Here is a 19,597-nt window from a genome sequence, read left to right as displayed (position 1 = left end):
AAGTTTTTACTATCAGCAGCTGTGGTGCTCTCTCACCAAGTAAGTACTTGTGGCCATTAATTGTTGGGAGTATTCACCAATCTACATTTGTTTTAACGGTGCTAAAACAGGAAAGGTTCAAAACCATCTGACTCAACAAAGAATCTTTCAAAGGCAGGTAGAAAACACAAATCTTACAGTCAGTCAACTCACCTCAAACAGAAGGCACAACAGATGGAGTCTGGGTGCAAGTCTTGATGCCTCAGCACTTGTTGCAAGTTTATTAGCACGCTCTGCGGCACTCACTGTCGCTGTGGACGTACCATCCATAGCGAACGCCGTGGGCTGGGCGGGGCATGCTATCTCAAGAAGCAGTTTGCCGTTTTCTGCAATCTGAAGAAAAAGATTAAGTTCTTCGGTTATTTTTGCAAATTTCAAATATCTTATCTTATTTTCTAACAATGATTTGTGTCAATCGGAAAAGAAAGTTGTGTAACAAAGCTTTTGACAACTATGACACCTTTTTTTAGAATCATGAAATTTATTATTTGAATATTGCCTTTCAAATCGAGTGAAATGTCTGTAGATTTATTTTCACAGGACTCAGAAAAGTAGGAGCTCAGGATTATGGACAATAACCCGCTATAGACCGTATTGAATACGACGTCAACATTCAAATATCTACCCTACAACATGGCGTCTGTGCGCATGTGCTTGTGTGTGCTGTAGAAATCAAACCGGGAATGATGCATGCTTCTTTGATGGTCGCGTTTGGACGCACATACGGTTTGCCCTACAAGATTGCGACTTTCATAGCAAAAAAGGGGTCATTAAATACGGTTTATTCACAGTGAGTCGTCTTCCTTTTGTCCAGTCAGGGTTTCATTGTGTCAATGATATTTTTAAGAAAAACAAGTACTGAAGAAGTTCAATTTCTTTTATATTTTTTGTTTGTTTAACATCAACTCAAAGTGGTTAAAATTTGTTTGACCTTACCTCACTGACGAGGGAACTCAGCATACGTTTCCTCCATGGCTCACCATCACGGTTATTAGCAACAACTAATAAATCACATATTCTGAAAATCAAACAAAGCCACCGAAAAAAAAATATTTTAAAAAGGCAGAAGCTTTGGCGCAAATGTGATATTAGGTTAAAAAGATTTGATGCTTTGCATGGTGTGGGAACTAAGAATTGAATAGATTTATGAGTAACAAACCTGCCAGTTAAATAGGAAGTAAGATGTGTGTGCCCAACCAACAACAGCAACCATCATGGTGTGCTGATTTTGAAGCAATGGGGGAGACACCTATCAAACCAGGCATAGTAACACGTAAACCACAACTCAGCATCCATCTTGGCAGCATGCTTTATTTTTCCAAGATGCATTGTGGCAGCTGATTGTGGTATACTTTTAAAATGGCGCTTGTGCATATGGCCTAGAGGAAATGACATTTCTGCTTTTTGAGAGGAGTCCAAGTGGCAACACCTGTATTCTTAAGCAAGACACTCAACCATGTTTGCTTCGTCATTCGGATGGGACGTAAAGCCGTTGGTCCTGTGTGTTGTGTTACACACGTAAAAGAACCCTGTGCAATCATCGTGTATAGAGAAGGGGTTCGCCCTGGTGTTCCTGGTTTGATTGGCTGCATATTGCACCACAGCACCTTGTAAACCATTACATGATGCTATGTAAAAAGTAGTAGTTCTCATTATTCAAACAAAGTCCCACATACCTTGCAGGAAAGTATGGATATACGCGCTATATAAGAAGCCACTATTATTATTATTGTAAAGTTTCTTATGTCTTCTAATGTCTTATGCCCTGAATTCCGACAATACAAGCACCTACCTGTATACGGTATCAGAGAGTTCATCCAGTAGCTTGAAGCATCCAGGCAGCATGTTATTAACAAACTCATCCAGATGGTGTTTCTCCAGAGGAGGTTCATCTGGGATGCGGTCACTCGCTGCTTGCTCCTTCTCTTTAGCCTCTTGCTCTTTCTTGGCTTTCTCTTCGTCTTCTTTCTTCTTTCTCTCTTCCTCCTGAGGAGATCAAGAAATTAAACAATATGAATATGTATTTTGTTTTCATGTATTCTGGTTTTGAAGCAATAACTCTCAGAAAACCAATTTCAATCACTGTACTAGTCAAGCACCCAATAGAGAGAAGACAAGGAACGAAGTTTCAGTTTTAGATGTGGGAGAAAAAACCCAAGAGAACTATTCCAAGAAAAACCCACATTGTCAGGTAAGGAGTGAAAGCCCAATACACATATGAATATGTATTTTGTTTTCATGTATTCTGGTTTTGAAGCCAATAACTCTCAGAAAACCAATTTCAATCACTGTACTAGTCAAGCACCCAATAGAGAGAAGACAAGGAACGAAGTTTCAGTTTTAGATGTGGGAGAAAAAACCCAAGAGAACTATTCCAAGAAAAACCCACATTGTCAGGTAAGGAGTGAAAGCCCAATACACACAGTGCCCAAGCATAATTTGAACCTGGATACCACTACGCCAACCTGACCACCCATTTTCATCAGTAATATTCACTCATTGAAATAGATTTGAATTTTTTTAATTATTTGTGTTAGTGTTGAAAATAGTTGAGGTCAGGCACTTACTGTCTCCACTTGGTTTACTCATAGCTTCCGTGTTATACCAAGGCATTCTCAAAAACAAATTATTCAAATAATTTGTGGAAACCAACAATGTTCAAATAACCAAGATACTTGAATGATCCTGTTGCGTTCAGCTTTATTTACCGAGCTCAATATTAAGCCTAGGGCCCAAATTCATACAGCTGCTTTAACAGAAAATATTGCTCAACAACTGTCTACTAAGCAGATATGAGCAGGATACAAATTGTACATGTAAATGTAAGCACAATCATCTTGTGATTAGCTACTTTTTGTGCTTAAGCAGATGGAATGAAAGGTGTTTTTATCGATAGTGGTCTCACCTCTTGATCTGTTGGCATCTGAACGGATTCTCCTAGAGACATAGCAATAGCTCGCATCATCTCTTCCTCTTCAGATAAACCCGTACCAAAACCCTGCAATGGAGAAAGAAGAAAGTCATCATCATAATGGTGGAATGGAAAATCTGCAAATGGTCATTTTATGATAATAAACAACTTGTCACATTGCCATTGCTCTTGTTGTGTCAGTTCCACCTTCAAGCGCCCCCCTCCCCTTATTTTTATTTTATTTTTTATTTTTACTTTTTTTTAACAGAGAGATGGGTGGTTTGTAACTGTGGGGTCTGTAACTGTTAGGGAACATTCTTTGTGGCAGGATGGCTTTTTAGAGGTGCTGGTCACCTGTTCCTCCTCTCCACTCTCTGGTTCTGTATTTTTTGTTAGCTATTTCGCATCTTTGTATCTTTATGTATCAATTTGTATACTTATATTTTCATGCCAGTGTTAAGTCGAATAAAAATAAATGGAATAATGGCCGACCTTTTCACACTATGATTGCTTTTTAACCCCCGGTTTGCCCTGGGGAATAGCCACCCCTGCTCTTGAGTAGGGGTAAGCGGTGAAAGGTCCAACGAAACCCCTTGGAATACGGACACAGTGTGAAAGTGCGCAGGGGTAACTGTGGGGTAAAACAAACCCGAGGCCTCCCCAGGGCTGTATTCCATAATAAATATTAATAAAACCAGCTCTTTTATGGCGCAATAAAAAAAAAAAAAATTGATCAATGCGCTTTACACACAAAAACCAAAGCAAATATATACATTAGAATATATTGCATTTGAAAGCTAAAAGTGTTGAAGAGGAACTTATGGTATGTGATATTTTGTTCTGGACAGTTGGCCCAAAAACACTGAACAATCCATCGCCTATTCGCCTCCTATCTTTGGGATGGAAAGACGAGTAACATCCCGGCTTGATCATAGGCCTTCCCTAGATGGTATATGGGTGGCAATGCAGTCTTTCAGGTAGACAGGTGACAAATGGGGATATGGGAAGCAGTGTGAAAAGGGCTTAAAGGGGAATTTTACAGACATTATGCATTTCCACAATCTCTCTAGAGCTAAGCAAACGTGCCCCGACAGATTGGGTTTGTGGGGTCCTCCTGCATTGTTCAGCCCATTGTCCCTTTCAAAAAGAACTTCCTTGCCAATTCAGCACCACAATACAAACAGCTTCCTCGATCCAATATAAGCCATGTTGTGACTTTGTTTTTAGGGGGTACTTACTGCAGACATCGATGGTGGATGTGTGAGAGCCCACTCTGCTGCCTGCTCCAGGGACCCAGTGTGCTGTAATGCCTCCCTTGCGTGGTTGCGGGAAAAGCCCATGTCAAGCAGCTGAAATCATTTTTAAAAAACAAGGATCAGCTTTAAGATTTCAGATAGAAAGTAAAAACAGCAAGAGATGCGAAAGAACAAAACTGAGAAAAGGGGGTTTAATGTAAATTTGTTTATTGAAAATGCACTGGCAAATTTTCCTTCAATGGAAATTTTAACCCCGTTTTATCATTAAGAAAGTTGCCAATGCTGTTAAATAAGATAGATTTTGCATTTAAATAAAAAAAAAAATAATTGTAAAAATTCACCCCTGTTGGCCTAATGTGGTTTCTTTCTCCTTGCTGTTTTGTTTTTGTTTTTGTTTTTTTGACAATCAACTCATTTAGCTTGATCTTATCACACATGTATTTTTTCCCGCTTTTCATATAATTCATGTCTCTGTGATTTCCATCCTTGGTCTCACCTGTTGTACATGCTCCTCATTAGGTTCGGGTCTGGGTCGGCTCCTCCCAAGTAATCCTGCCGCGTCAAACAGTCCAGAGTCACCGAGCAATCTGGATGAACCGAGAGCACTGCTTACAGAGGACGATGTGGGTCCGCTGGCAGGTACGGAGGCTATGGCCGAAGTGGTAGCCTCCGAGGTCGTCGCTGCGGCTGCCTCCTCTGCTTTCTCCTTCTCTAGTCGTTCTTTGACCACTGCCTCGCCGCGTAGGATGTGACACAGGATGGCCAAGAGGGACTCTGACATCCGGCTGCCATAGACCTTTAATGGTTTGCATTCCCACAAGCCCATGATTGCTTTGAAAGCGGCCTGGGGAATGGAGGATCAAAACCATTGAAGTTAGTGGATGTTTGAAGTTTAAAGCCCGGTTCATACTTTATGCGAATGTCGATGTGAAGCAAATTTGACGTGAATTTGACGTCACAACTTTCCTTTCGCAGCGATATTCGCAAGTGAGTTGCCCAGAGTTGAACTGGTGTGAATTATTCATTGGCAATTTGTAACGGCAACATCCGCTTCGCATTCGCAGGAAGTATGAACCAGGCCAGGCTTAAGACTAATATCTTTTTAAATAACCATATTACTTCGAAGTAAAATCAAGTGATTACCATACCTTCCCTTTAAGCCTAATCCTTCTAAATCCTTCAATATCCTATGCGGGAAGTTACCTTGTTTTATGGTTGTTAATCATTGTACCAGGCATACAAATTTTATTCAAGTCCAACCGAATTTGGTTTTGATATACTCGAGTGGCAATTTGAGGCTACAATCCCGGCTAAAATACTGCGGTCACCCTTTCCTAACGTTACATAAACCATTCCCTGTACACTTCCCACCGACACAAAACATTTCCCCCCCAACTCAATGTTGACTGTGCAATCAGAACCAACATTGCCAGGGGGTAGGGGGCCCCCCAACGAGGTATGGCTGGGGTTGTAGCCTCATGGTTTTCTGTGTTATTCCCAGTTCAACCTCGAGTAACCTCCAGTTACCGCTTGCTTCATTCTGCATTTTTCTTTTACCCCTCAAGTTCGGGCTGTGGCAGTAAATGAAGCTTACCTTATGAGTGCTGATGAGGAACTGTGAAGGGCTGAATGGCGCATAGGCAGAGTTAGTTGAAGACCTTGCTGGTAGGGAATGGGGCGAGTCCAGCACGGTCTCTGGGTTGACTAGCTTCTCAATCAGTACCAGCCACACATCAAGGAATTCACCAGTTCCCTCTGTCAGGTCGTCAGGAAATTAAAAAATGTTTAATAACCACCAAAACAAGCATTTTAAAATCTTTCAGGAAAAAAACGATTCGGGACTGTAGTAAGAACGTTAGTAGAATTTGTATGGATTTCAATAACCTCCATTAACCAAGAGCTTCAAAAATATGCAAAAGCAATTTTAATGAAATCCATACAAATTGCACTAATGTCCTTAAATAGTAGGAATATTTTTTCCAGTACAAGGGCTAACATTTCAGGCTACTTAGTCAAAATTTTTATGTTTCCTCTGTGGTGTTAGTTTGTTTTGTTGTTGCGCTTTTCGCCCACCGGAAAAAGGCGCTTTACGAAACACAGTTATTAATATATTATTTTTATATTTTCCTCCATGAATAATCTGGATGTCTTACCTGGTAGTTCAGCGTGTTCCAGGCCTTCTTTGGTTGGGACCTTGCCACCCATTGACAATGCCCAGTTGAATGCGCTAAAATAAAACAAATCAAATCAACACATATAAATTGTTATCCGCAAAACTGCACTGCTGAAAACAACATTTTGTTCATAAAGGCTTTGTTCACAAAGGCTTTGTTCACAAATGCTTTGTTCAAAAAAGGCTTTGTTCACAAACGCTTTGTTTACAATTGCTACAATCCCAGGCCATGACAGGAATTGTGGTGGAAGTAAGTCGTTGATTTTACATTGCCTAAAAGCACTTAATATCCCTTTAACACTTCTATCTTCAGGCAATTGCCGACACCCCCTCCCCCAATAAATATATTAAACCATCCCAGTTGGAGCGCAGACCAGACAATGAGAGACAACATGAAAAGGTCAGCTGTCACCTCCTCCGCATTGAGTAAATAAAAATAACTTGAGAAAAGGTTTTTCCAGATCATTCTTAGAAATCTTTGGAGTCTGTGAGACTTACTCAAAGACAGCAGCGTGAGCGCCTGAGGTCATGAACTTCTGCAACATGAGATGATACGGGTTCTTCTTCTCATCAAACAGCATGGATGAGGCAAAGCTGACTGCACAGATGTAGAAAGTCAGCCTAAGAAGAAAGACAAAAACCAACCCAAACAACATCTTGAAAAATCCCCAGCAATATTGAATGGTGCGAAGCAATATCTAAAGGTGCTAAGCAATATTGAAAGGTGCTTAGGGTTCTAAGAAATATTGAATGGTTCTTCACAGTATTGAATGGTACTAAGCATTATTGAATGGCACTACATGTGTAGGATAGGATTCAAATTCTTCATATCACCAGGACTAGGCCTGGGCGAATTATTCGAATATCCGGTTAATGGCAAATAGGTTTTCCTATCCGTAACCGTGAATGCCTTTTTTTTCTTAACCGGATATCCGCATAGGGCGCGAATACCTATTTACAAACCGGATAATTCTGTAATTACAACCGAGTAACCGGATATTCTTTAATATCCGAATATCCGCGGACGTCGGGCGACAACTGATATGAATGTTTTCTCTGAATCCTTATGAAACTTCTATTAAGACAGCATAAAACAGCATATATTAAGTATTTAACTATGCTCACCTCCGTGAATAGTTAAAACAATGACATTTCTGACGTAATTTGTTCAAAGATTACAAAAGTTTTCCTTCACGTAGAGTCAATCACGATCAAAAGAAAAAGCAAATCGCCATCTTTAAATAATATCCGGTCATTTTTATGAATGAACCTAGTGACACTGTCTAAAACTAATATCAATCCGCCCATATGATCTCATTCACAAACAAACAGCGCCCTCTAGCGGCGAAAAAAACTATTCGAATATCCGGTTAATTTCGGATAGTTGGCCAGCGGTATCCGAATAACAAAGTTTCACTATCGCCCAGCGACCCAATTTCATAGAGTTGCTTTATCAAAAAAAGAAACTTAGCACAACAAATTTATGCCTACCATAATAAGGTTACCAGCTGCAATACCTTGTGACATAACCATTTGTGACTAGTATCCAACAAGAGGGGCCAAGCACATAGAGCTGCATTATCAAAAAATATTGCTATTTAATTACTGCTCAGCAAAAGTGAGCAGGAAACCAGTCACAAAAGGTAAATGTCACACGGCATTTTATTTGGTAACCTTAGTCCAGGAAGCAGAATTTGTTTTTATTTTTCGTGCTTAAGCAACTCTATGAAAATGGGCCTAGCTCATCAGTGGCATATCAAGTCCAAACATCTGCTAAAAAAAGGGGAAACTTGTGGGTTCGAATCCCTCCTGTGTTGTTTGTTAAGTCCAAACATCTGCTAAAAAAAGGGGAAACTTGTGGGTTCGAATCCCTCCTGGGTTGTTTGTTAAAACAAAATTATTCAAAAGTTTCGCTGGTTTTTTTTCTTCTTCTAACTTCCGTCTTTAATTCTATTCTTTAAAAAAAATAAAAAATTAAGACATAGAGCCTTGTTTGAAAGGTTAGATTACACACCTGAACTTGGGCAGAGGGCAAGCTGGTGGAGGGGTCCATGACAAGCTGCTTGCCAAGAGATCAGTCAGTGCTTTGGCAGTGTTCCTTGCTGCTTCAGACGGCGAAGTCATGTTGGGCTGAAGCTGCTGTCTACTCCTCTGCCGTCCCGCCGAGCCGACACACAGCTTCACCAACAACCCAAAGAGTTCAGAGAGCCCCTTGCCAAGGCGTGACGGCGCGTAGAGCACTGGCATGGCCTGCCGTAGCTGTCTCAGCATCTGCGGGGTCATCTTGGGTTTGGACTTCCCTTCCGACTTGGAGTCTTCAACCTCCATCGGGGATAGAGCATCGCCGACCTCCATCAAGGAGACAGCACTTCCAGAACTCAGATCTAAGTCACTAGTCCTTAGAGCACTACCGCTGCTCTCAGCGTCTTCGGCCTTGCGGCTGCCAGACTTGGAGGTGTCCTCCACGAGGACTTGAATCTCCTTGGCAAGTAACTTCTCTTTCTCCGCTTTGCCGAGATCACATCCTTCGGGAAGGGCACCGGGGGTGAAGAGGGCCAGCAAGACGATACTCTCCCACACAAGGGAAGTGTAGAGTTTACTCAAGCCACGCAGAACGGACTGGCCGAGGTCTGAACCCCACTGGTTGACTGATATCGTACGCACATCGCTCTGCTTTCAAATTGTAATAAGAACATGGTTTTATAAAAATCCAACTTAAAGTAAAGCTTTTCTGGTTTAACAGCACAAACTGCAGGATAAAAAGATGATATTTCCTTTAAAAACAAATTCTGCTAAGCAAAATCTTGCAGACACTGTCCCCTTCTTTGTTTGTCCAATAGATCAGACTTAAATGGCACTTCCTCAGATAATCTCAAAGTTTTAAGAAAACTTTCACAGGAGCACCAAGGACATTGACCAGGGCAACAGAGACCAAGGCATCCATGAAATTCCAGCCCTGGTGGTGTTACATGTCTCAAAATGTTCTTCTTGATCTTAAAACAACAAGTTTATCTCGCATAAGTGAGACTCCATGAACAAAACATTAAATCTCCTCAAAGGTTTGTGTGTACATCTGGGTCAGTTTCATCTAGAAACATTTGCCTTTTTTTTGGGGGGGGGGGATATACCTTTGCAATGACCCATCAAAATAATACCACAATAGAACATAGACCCACTCACCTGACCAACTCTGCACACATGAACAAACATGGTGACGTAAGCGTGAGCCGATGCCATGGCATGTAGTAACGGTGTCGCCTGTGCAGACTGTGGGGCTTCGGATATGTTGGGTGCGTTGACGAGCTCTCTGAGGAGGACTGAGCCCCCCGGAGTACCAAGTGGGTGGTGGAGGGGCTCCAGAGACTTGAGGACCCCGTCGAGGTACATCAGGCCTCGTTCTAGCACCGAGGTCTCGTGGGCCAAGGACTGAATCAACATTAAGAAAATTTTAAGTCAACATCATGGATTTTTTTTTTTTGTGAAAATAAGAGTCAACTGTTGCAAATACTTTACCAACCAAATGAAACTATGGTATAATATGCAAAAAGCTAGATAGTAACCTAAAATTTTGACCCTACAGTCTTTCTCTTTTTTTTCAGCAGGCAGACAGAAAAAAATATGTTTTCAGTTTAGAGTCCCAAATTTCTCATCCCTGATTTTGCTTGTTTCATAGAAACAAACTTTTTCTCCAGGATTCAGTTCTTAAAGCATTCTGATTATTCTTACGATGGACTAGCAGACTCCAAAACTGGTCCAATAAAAAACAAGAACACCACCATACCTAGGCCCATTTAATTTCATAGAGCTGCTTACGAACAAAATAATGCTTACTAGAATTACGTTACCAACCAAACTTACATGTACAAACTGCGACTGGTATTCTGCTCATTTCTGCTTAACAGAAATATTTTAAGTGACATTTTCTGTTATTGGATTTAACCCTTACACCGATGTGATATCAATATTTTCTGCTTAAGCAGCTCTATGAAATTGGGCCCCAACAGTCCGTTTGAGTCACTCACCAAGACCGACTTGCAGACTCCGGCCACCGCCTGGCAGGCAGGGTGAGAGGGGAAGTCAATTGGCATGTTAGGCAGCCCCAGTATACCCATCAGCGGAATCAGACCCTTCTGGTTTACAAACTCCCTGCAGTGGTCGTCGGTTGCATTGTTGCTCAGTATCGCCTCCACGAACTTCATCTAGACAACCACAAAATAATAACAACGATAATAATAGTAATAATGATAATAATAATAAAACGTTTAAAGCGCTGGTTTCTAGAAAAACTATTCACCGCGTTATAGGACCAAGGGAATAATTTCAATTCAATTCAATTCAATTCAAAAAACTTTAATCATCCTTTGCAGGCAATTACAATAGCAGACCAGCTCCAAATAAAAATATTAAGAGAAATATACAATTATACAATAATTTAAAAATATAAAGATTACTTGACTAAGTGACATGGCAGATTATGTACAAAGGGTTGAAACCACAGCAATTTAAACAAGTAAATACTATTAAAAAAAAAAAAACACACACATTAAAGGTTGAACGTACACTATTAAAAACCACAAAACAAATAAGACATTAACAGGTAAACAGTGGCAAACTAGGCTCAAGTTTCACCCCCAGAACCTAAACACAAACTTACCACGTTCAAGATGTAATCCAGTAAAGGAATCGGTGTTTTTACTTCTGGTCCTGAGGATCTGTGGGGAAAAAAAGAAAGAAACAAAATTGTTTATCTTAAAGGCACTGGACTTGTTTGGTAATTACTCAAAATATATAACATCATAAAAACCTATTTGGAAACAAGCAATGGAGAGCTATTGTTAGTATAAAACATCGTGAGAAATGGCTCCCTCTAAAGTAAAATAGTTTTTGAGAAGAGTTAACTTCTCACTAAAATATTTGAATCTGAGAAAGACTTCAGGCCTGAGGCCTGAAAAATTATTAAATGTGAAAATAACTATGGAGAGCTGGGCCCAATTTCATAGAGCTGCTTAAGCACAAAATTTTGCTTAAGCAAACAAATCCTTGCCTAGTAAAATCAGATTACCGGCCTAGACTCCACTCAATTGTTATGCTAAGTAAACAACAGCTAAATACCAGTCACAAGCAATGCATAGGGCATGAAATTTTGGCCAGTAACATGTGTAAAATAAGCGAGCTATTTTCGTGGTTAAGCAAATTTTTTGCTTAAGCAGCTATATGAAATTGGCCCCTGAAGGTAGGAATTGATATTCCTATTAATCGGTGTAGATTGAAGGATAGAATCAATGAATGGAGTTCAAGAATTGGTTTGCGGGATGGAACTGAAGCTCAAAAAAGTTCCATGGGCACCACAGAAATTTTTCAGAATAACGACGTTAAGTAGTTAAGAGCAAAGAGACGTCTTACTGTTGGATTTCAGCCTCTGATTTCAGCGTGCTGGTCTGGCTCATCGTGCTGGCAATCTCATCCTCATCTTCCTCATCATCACTTGAGGTATCGTTGTCCGCATCCACGTTCCCCGCCGGAGCGCTGCCACCGGGCTCCTGGATCTTAGCCTTGGATGGGGTACGACTACAGGTGTACTTAGGGTCCTTGCCGAGAACGCAGATCTCTTCAAGCAACTGAAAAAAGAAAACACATAATTTTAAACACTTAGGATCGGAGAACAATTTCTTAGAGCTGCTTGAAGGTAGGGTCTAAAATTGGTAAAGTTTGAGTCTGGTGATCTTAACACCTCGGACACAAGTCACCACAAAATGAACAGGAGCAAATCGGAAAGAGTGAAAATTCTTTGCAATCTTTCAAAATACACTTAAATCACACTTATTTTTTGGCCTATAGCAAGGGTCAATTATTTGCTTACACTTAGTAAACAATGATATTGCACCAGGCGTCTGATCATATTTGTACACTTAAGAATACTTCAGAAGTTCGAATTAGTTGTTGCAAACTGCTTACCAACCAAAATTACCTGTAGTGCAAATGCCAAAAACGAAAGTGTTAACGGCCTTATGTTTCTACCGTAGACTTTCTTGAGAAATGAGTGAAAAGAAAGAGGCAGAATGGATTCAGTAGAAACAAGAGATGAACAATGAAATAGGAGACAAAGAGGGGGTTTAAGGGCGAGGGCTAAAGAATATTTCTTCAGGATCTTCCATTACCTTAATGATCGCTTTCATTGCGTCAGCTTTAAGAAGTGGTTGGTGTCTCATCAGTTCATCCATTGCACTGCCTAGAGAGGACGCAGTATCACCTGCAAGTACAGAGAGAGCCAAAGCGATAGAAGATTACTGAGGGAACAAATGTTCGGCAAAGAGGTGTTAAACAACCATTTAAATCCAGCTAGGTCATGGCCAGGCGATAAACGAGAGGTCACTAATTGCATGGCCATGACCCTCAATGGCTGTTTAATAGTTTAACAACATCCCAAAAACCTTTAAGAACAAATCTGACATTTGACAATCTGAATTTGAGTGCTAAGCAGCTCTTTGCACAAGCTTTAAACTTCCGCACTTATGACCCAAACTATCGCAAGCACAACGAATAAGGTTGAGCACATTAGGTCGATGTTGGTGCACAGAAAAATTTGTTTTCCAGGAACTGGTTACCAGCCAAACCACCATGCAACAAATGTTGAGCACAATATTCTCCTGAACAGCCTTTAATTTTTTTTTTAATTACCTAGGGCGTCATTACTGCGTCTCCTTCTCATCGCTGGCAGGTAAGTTGGTGACAGCAACACCTTGAAGAGTTTATCAAACGGCTTGCACTGAACGAAGGCGTTAAGACCCCGGGCATTTAGGCACAAGGCACTGAAGATATTAGGCAGGGAGCCAAGAACTTCCTTGGTAGCTGGGACCTACATTGATTATAAATTGACGAAAAGGTTTGGGTGGTAAATGGGTGGGTTTATAAAACGATACAATAGTAGTCACAACCAGGGTTCAATTTCACAAAAAATGCACTTGAAGGATACCAAACACAAAGACATTTTAGAAAATTGAAGTATTTCCGCCACTTTCCTGAGAACTAACTCTATTGGAAAATGAGTGGACCTTTAAAATGAATTTTTACCTTGGAGCCAATCTTAATAATTTGTGAACCCTTACCATACGCTAGAAAGGAATAAGTAAATGAGGTCTATATTGAACATTTCATTTCCTTTTGTTCCTGTAGTTGTTTGAATGATTTCTGACTGGTACCCCCGAACAAAGATAATGACAACATAGGGAGACTCCAAACATTAGGGCTAGACAGCTCAGTTGATAGAGCACCGGCACGCTAATCCAGAGGTTAAACGTTTAAATCCCGCTCTTGTCGTTTCTCTTTGATCAGCCAAACATTTTTGAAGATTTTACCCAGTCAGTTTCCCTTGTGTTTTATTTCTTGATATAATCGTTTCCATCACACAATTTGTGCAATCATTTGTACAAGAGGACACATCTGTGTCTGTGTATTTAGTACACAGTGACAGTTTGTTTGAGTCCTGATGAGTTGATGTTGCATTAATATTTATCCACAAAGCCTGGGTATACTGGCAGCATGGGGAACGAAAATGCATTGTTGAAATATTTTAAATCTAATTAAATACGGAGCTGGTTGAGCAGATAATTCAGCAAAGCAGCAAAAAACCTTTTGCCTAGTGTGGTGGACAAAAGCTCTGCCGTCGATTTCACCAAACTCTTCCTAACTTAGCATTAATCTCAGGACTTAGGTTGAGTTAATTTCTGTCCTCGAAGACAGTAGCAAGCACTGAACCTATCCTAAGTTAGGACGGGATACTTGTCCTAACTCGAGATAGGATTAATCCTAGCGTTTTGTGAAATTGGCTGCAGGTGTTTCTGTTTAGCAGAGTGAGGGTTTGAGTCCCAGTCTTGACACTTGCAAGACGCCTAACCATTGTTGCTTGAAATAGGCTCCCAGGTCGAAGTTAAGAAAGTTTTGATGACTGAATCCTCACTCCTTCCAAACAATTGGGCCAAGATAATGGAGACAGATTTATAATGAGATTCAACAAGATATCTTACGTCTTTGATGAGTAAAGCGTGAAGCATGACATCAGTGAGACCAGTGTCTTGAAGAGACGACAGTAAAGATGGTTCTTGGAATACGTACACCGTCACCAATTCACATGCTGGTCAAAGAGAACAAAAACACAAGTAACCACAGTCACTGACACAATGATATCATCAACGGCCGACTTTGTCAAGTTATTTGTCAGTCAGTTAAGTACTTGGCACGACTTGCATGCATAATTACAAATAGTTCAAATCAGGATTATATAAATCAGGATTATAAACTATAAATATAACCCCAAAAATAAATACAAAAATGACCCTCAAATGACCTTTAAAGAGATATTTCACTCACCTAAGAGGAAAAGAGACGGCCCATAATACTCAGCATTACTGATGACATGCTTCAATGAACTAGGCAGGCTACCATCCATCACTGAAAGTTGAGAGAAAGCGGAAACACATAACTTACAAATAATGAATGTCTATCACTGCAATGGTGAAAATACTAAGCAAGTCATTGTACCAGACATCAATTAAAGGCAGTGGACACTATTGGTAATTACTCAAAATAATTATTAGCATAAAATATTACTTGGTGACAAGTAATGGGGAGAGGTTGATGGTATAAAACATTGCGAGAAACGGCTCCCTCTGAAGTATCATAGTTTTTGAGAAAGAAGCAATTTTCCACCAATTTGATTTCTTTACCTCAGAATTGGATTTTGAGGTCTCGAAATCAAGCATCTGAAAGCACACAACTTCGTGTGACAAGGGTGTTTTTTTCTTTCATTATTTTTTCGCAACTTCGAAAAAAATCACAGGTTTGTTATTTCATGCATATGTTGAGATACCCCAAGTGAGAAGACTGGTCTTTGACAATTACAAATAGTGTCCAGTGTCTTTAAATCTACCTTGCAAATAACTCCTGATTCAACAACAACCCTATGGTCACATGTACAAAGAGGACACATCAGTATCTGCATATTTACTACACAGTGACAGTTTGTTTGAATCCTGATGAGTTGATATTGCATTTAGTATTTATCCACACAGCCTGGGCACACTGGCAGCATGGGGAACAATAATGCATTTCAAATCTAACCACATGGGGCCCACTTTCATTCAGCTGGCACAAACAGTAACTAAGTACACAACTATTTTGCTTACCAGAATAAGCTCACCTGGCACAATACCGTGTCACTTGTACCATTATTTATTTTTTCGGCAGAAAATTGTTTAGCACCACTGTCTGTTTTAGTAGCTCCATGAAATGTGTTCTTGCTAACCTATGAAATGGACTTGCGCATTTTATACTGAACTTAGTAGACAATTATTGTGCATACAATTACCGTGTCTGATACTATCCGAGAACGCTGGGTCTGGAATCGCCTTCTTCAAGAAGTTCAGCATGGACTTGAGCAATGCTGCCCTCTGTGGGAAACACTGCGCACCTGTGCAAACGATCAAATCATCAAGTTACAGTGGAGCAGATTACAAAGAACAAAGGAAAAAATTACCAGAGTAGGACTCGAACCTGTGACCTCCAGATTATTGTGCCCGCACACTACCCACTGAGCTATCTAGCCCTTATGTTGGCTGTCTCCCTATTTTGTTTATATCTTTGTTCAGGGGTGCCCATTAGAAGCCATTCAACCTGTTACTGCCGTGTAGCCAGGGTGACACCCAAGTTTCGAATACAACCAGGGAAGCAGCAGCCAGGGGATCACCTTGAGGGATATGGCAGTTGTATGGCTTCTGATTGCCATCCTCAAACAAAGATATTGACAAAATATCAAATATAAGGTAATAAACCACAAGGGGAACTGACTAGGTAAATGTCAAATTTGTAACATTAGGCAAGTAACATAAAAAATGTTTTGTTCTACAAGCAGAGTTGAAAAAGTCTGAATTCAGAAGAAAAAAAATCTGAAATTGCTCAACTTGATTTAAAGCTATTGGACACTTTCGGTAAACAGTATTGTCCCTAATAATAAATCCATAATTCTCGATATCGAGAATTGATATTGTTATAATGTTTTCTCAAAAAATAAAGCATTTCATGGAATAATATTTCAAGAGAAGTCTTTCACCATTACCTTCTTTAAACCCTGTAAGTTATTTGTAAATCTGTGATTTTTTTTTTTTTCTGTTCCGAAAGTGTATTTTGGCTTTAATTATTTAAAAATTAAATAATATTTTAATCTTTCTACATACCATCCATCTTCCTCTTCTTATCCCTTGGAGCGCTGCCTCCTGCCACGTCCTCCTTACTGGTGCTGGCCCCTCCCGCATCCACAGCGTCTAACTCCATGGAGTCATCGGAGTAGTGAGACGGGGAATAAGACCCTTCCTGGTAGGTGCTGAAACTGGGTCTCAAGACGAATGGCGCCTGACGCCGACAGATTGCAACTTCATGCTGTGAATGGCAAGAAAGTAAAACGTCAGGCGACAATTGTATGATTTGTCAATCTCAAAGGCACTTGACAAGTTTGATAATTGTTAAAGAGTAGTATTCTCACTTGAAATATCTCAACATAACAAATCTGTAAACATTTGGCTCAATTTGGACTCAATTATTGTATAGAAAAATTAAAGAAAAAAACACTCCTGTTGCACAAATGTGTGTGCTTTCAGATGCATAGTAAAAGGCTTCAGGCCTGAAGTATACCTCTTTCTTAAAAGCTATGATACTTCAGAGGGAGCAGTTTCTCACAGTTACTTACAATGTTTCATACTATCAACAGCACTCTGTTACTTGTTACCAAGTTAGTATTTATGCTAAACGTTTTTTTGAATAATTACCAATAGTGTTCACTGCCTTCAACATGGCTCAAAATTTGCTGTTTTTTTTTTTAATCGTATTGGGACGCTTATGGACCAATTTCACGTGATGCAAAACAAGCAAATGAACTAGTTTTTTTTGTTATTATTATGTTGATGTAAGAAAACTACATATAGTGTACAAGAGGACACACCTGGTCCTGCGTATTTGGAACACAGTGACAGTTTGTTCGAGTCCTCATGAATTGATATTGCATTAATATTTATCCACAAAGCCTGGGTATACTGGCAGCATGGGGAACAAAAATGCATTGTATAAATATTTTAAATCTAACCATATGTATGGGGCCCAATTTCATAGAGCTGCTCAAGCTAAGTAGCAAAGCAAATCAAAATTATGCTTACTAGACTAAGGTTACCAGCCAAAATATCATGTCGCATGTACAATTTGTGACTGGTATCTTTCTCATATCCGCTTAGCAGCAAATTGTTGAGCAATATTTTCTGTAAGCAGCACTGTAATATCGGGCCAAGGTCAATTAAGGTCAGGGTCTCTATGTAACTCCAGGGCCCCAGAAGTAGCTAAGCACAACAAATTTATGCTTAGGTAGGATTTGAAACTCTGCATGGTGGAAATACGATATGGAAAGGTTTGCGGTAACACCATGTAATGACTATCTCTAATGAGTTGGGGTGGTTCTGAAAAGAACCGTAGGATTCAACTCAACGTTTCGATCAGTATGCTCCGATAGTCTTCTGGAGAAAGCTGGACTCTGATGCTGCATGCTGCTTAAGGATTAGCTTGGTGATGCACGAATTTGTGCTTACCAAAATAATGTAACCAGCCAAATAACTGTACCACATGAACAATATGTGAGTAGTATACGGCTTATTTTTGACGGTAAACTGTTAATCAATAATGGCTATTTAAGCAGCTCTATGAAATCGGTCCCTTGCCAGCCAGCACATACTCGAGGGAGATTCCTAACGAGGCATTCCTATAAACATTTACTTCTAGTTACCTCTAATCTATTGATGAATATTGATAGACCTTGATGGGTCTGGAATGCTGCCATGTCCAGATTGGTGATCAAGTCCACTACACGCACTGCTCTGGTTACAAACTGCAAATAAGAAGGGAGGAACGTTAAATACATGTATATGTATCATATGTGGCCAATATGTGAAAATTGTGTGACACAGGCATATTTGGTTCTTGGAAAAAAGTAGGGACATTTTAGTATTATCATTGAGTACAAAGGCTGACCTACATGTACACATGCTGTAAGCTTTAGTAGAATTTTCAGGCTACGGTCGACTCTCGCTATAACAAAGAGACTTAGACTGGTCAAATGACCTCTTTACAAAAGAAACGTTGTTATAAGAGGACAGCAAAACAAAGAAACACAAAGCAGAAATGAGATTGCAGTACAAAATAATTCTACATAAAAAAATATATATAAAAAAAAAAAATTTAAAAAATTATTTTTCATGTTTTCATTCAATTCAATGGCCTCGGCCTGAAATGAATGGGCTACATTACAGAGTCAAAGAACTACACTAACCGTTGTGTGGATTTGTTCATCTTCTCCAGGCCATTTGATGACTTTCAGGAGCGATTCCATCATCCCACAGGAAACCAGGGCCTCACCTCCTTGGTAGAAAGAAAATCGACAAGTGATAGAAACAGGACTCAATTTCAGATCATTACTTTCATTTTAAGCAGCTAGTGCATTTAATGTTAGTTGTGCATCAGAGATAAAGAATATAGTTTGTATATTCAGTTGTATATTCCTGGGTTGTGTGATAACAACCCACAGGCAAATCCCTCGGATGGGATTTGAACCCACGACCTATGCATTGCTAGAGCTGGGGTGGAGTTCACAAAGAGTTAAGACCAGTCTTATCTCAATTTAGAACGAGTGACTCAGCCTAACTTAAGACTAGCCATACGTTTTAAAATCTCCTACGTAGGAATAGTCCTACGTTGGTGTCTTACCCTTAGACCACCAAGCTAGCCTGATGGCTAGAGGCAGTTTGAATCATATGTGTAAGCAGTGGGTACCGCAATGATGTCAAGACACTGGACACCTTCGGTAATTGTCATATACCAGTCTTCTCACTTGATGTATCTCTACATATGCACAAAATAACAAACCTGTGAAAATTTGAACTCAATTGGTCGAAGTTGCGAGATAATAATGAAAGAAAAAACACCCTTGTCACAGGAAGTTGTTTGCTTTCAGATACTTGATTTCGTGACCTCAACATCAAATTTTGAGGTCTCGAAATCAAACTCAAATATTTTAGTGAGACATAACTTCCTTCTCGAATAACGTTACTTCAGAGGGAGCTTTCCACAATGTCTTAAACTATCAACATCTCTCCATTGATCGCTAACAAGTTACATTTTATGCTAACA

At 39.9% G+C, this 19,597-nt stretch overlaps 1 protein-coding gene across 7 annotated transcripts in view; it reads right to left on the bottom strand.

Annotated features, from left to right (window-relative positions):
* LOC139934006 (E3 ubiquitin-protein ligase HUWE1-like) overlaps positions 1-19,597 on the bottom strand; it is a 96,314-nt gene that overhangs the window by 46,043 nt on the left and 30,674 nt on the right. For 6 of the 7 annotated variants that reach the window (XM_071928261.1, XM_071928265.1, XM_071928268.1 and 3 more), the window contains exons 15-36: positions 18,741-18,829; positions 18,198-18,299; positions 16,609-16,810; positions 15,744-15,845; positions 14,747-14,827; positions 14,404-14,510; positions 13,058-13,235; positions 12,538-12,629; positions 11,783-11,997; positions 11,034-11,091; positions 10,402-10,578; positions 9,560-9,805; positions 8,394-9,049; positions 6,878-7,000; positions 6,360-6,433; positions 5,801-5,961; positions 4,703-5,050; positions 4,189-4,299; positions 2,945-3,037; positions 1,832-2,025; positions 976-1,057; positions 193-372 (exon numbers count right to left, since the gene is read on the bottom strand). In XM_071928261.1, the coding sequence (XP_071784362.1) occupies positions 193-372; positions 976-1,057; positions 1,832-2,025; positions 2,945-3,037; positions 4,189-4,299; positions 4,703-5,050; positions 5,801-5,961; positions 6,360-6,433; positions 6,878-7,000; positions 8,394-9,049; positions 9,560-9,805; positions 10,402-10,578; positions 11,034-11,091; positions 11,783-11,997; positions 12,538-12,629; positions 13,058-13,235; positions 14,404-14,510; positions 14,747-14,827; positions 15,744-15,845; positions 16,609-16,810; positions 18,198-18,299; positions 18,741-18,829 (3,671 nt within the window). The remainder of the gene's footprint in view (positions 1-192; positions 373-975; positions 1,058-1,831; positions 2,026-2,944; positions 3,038-4,188; positions 4,300-4,702; positions 5,051-5,800; positions 5,962-6,359; positions 6,434-6,877; positions 7,001-8,393; positions 9,050-9,559; positions 9,806-10,401; positions 10,579-11,033; positions 11,092-11,782; positions 11,998-12,537; positions 12,630-13,057; positions 13,236-14,403; positions 14,511-14,746; positions 14,828-15,743; positions 15,846-16,608; positions 16,811-18,197; positions 18,300-18,740; positions 18,830-19,597) is intronic. The other variant, XM_071928262.1, reaches the window with a different exon arrangement.

This window comes from Asterias amurensis, chromosome 2 (assembly GCF_032118995.1).
Source record: "Asterias amurensis chromosome 2, ASM3211899v1".
In the NCBI taxonomy this organism is placed as follows: Eukaryota; Metazoa; Echinodermata; class Asteroidea; order Forcipulatida; family Asteriidae; genus Asterias; species Asterias amurensis.
This window is presented reverse-complemented; position numbering and strand designations above follow the sequence as displayed.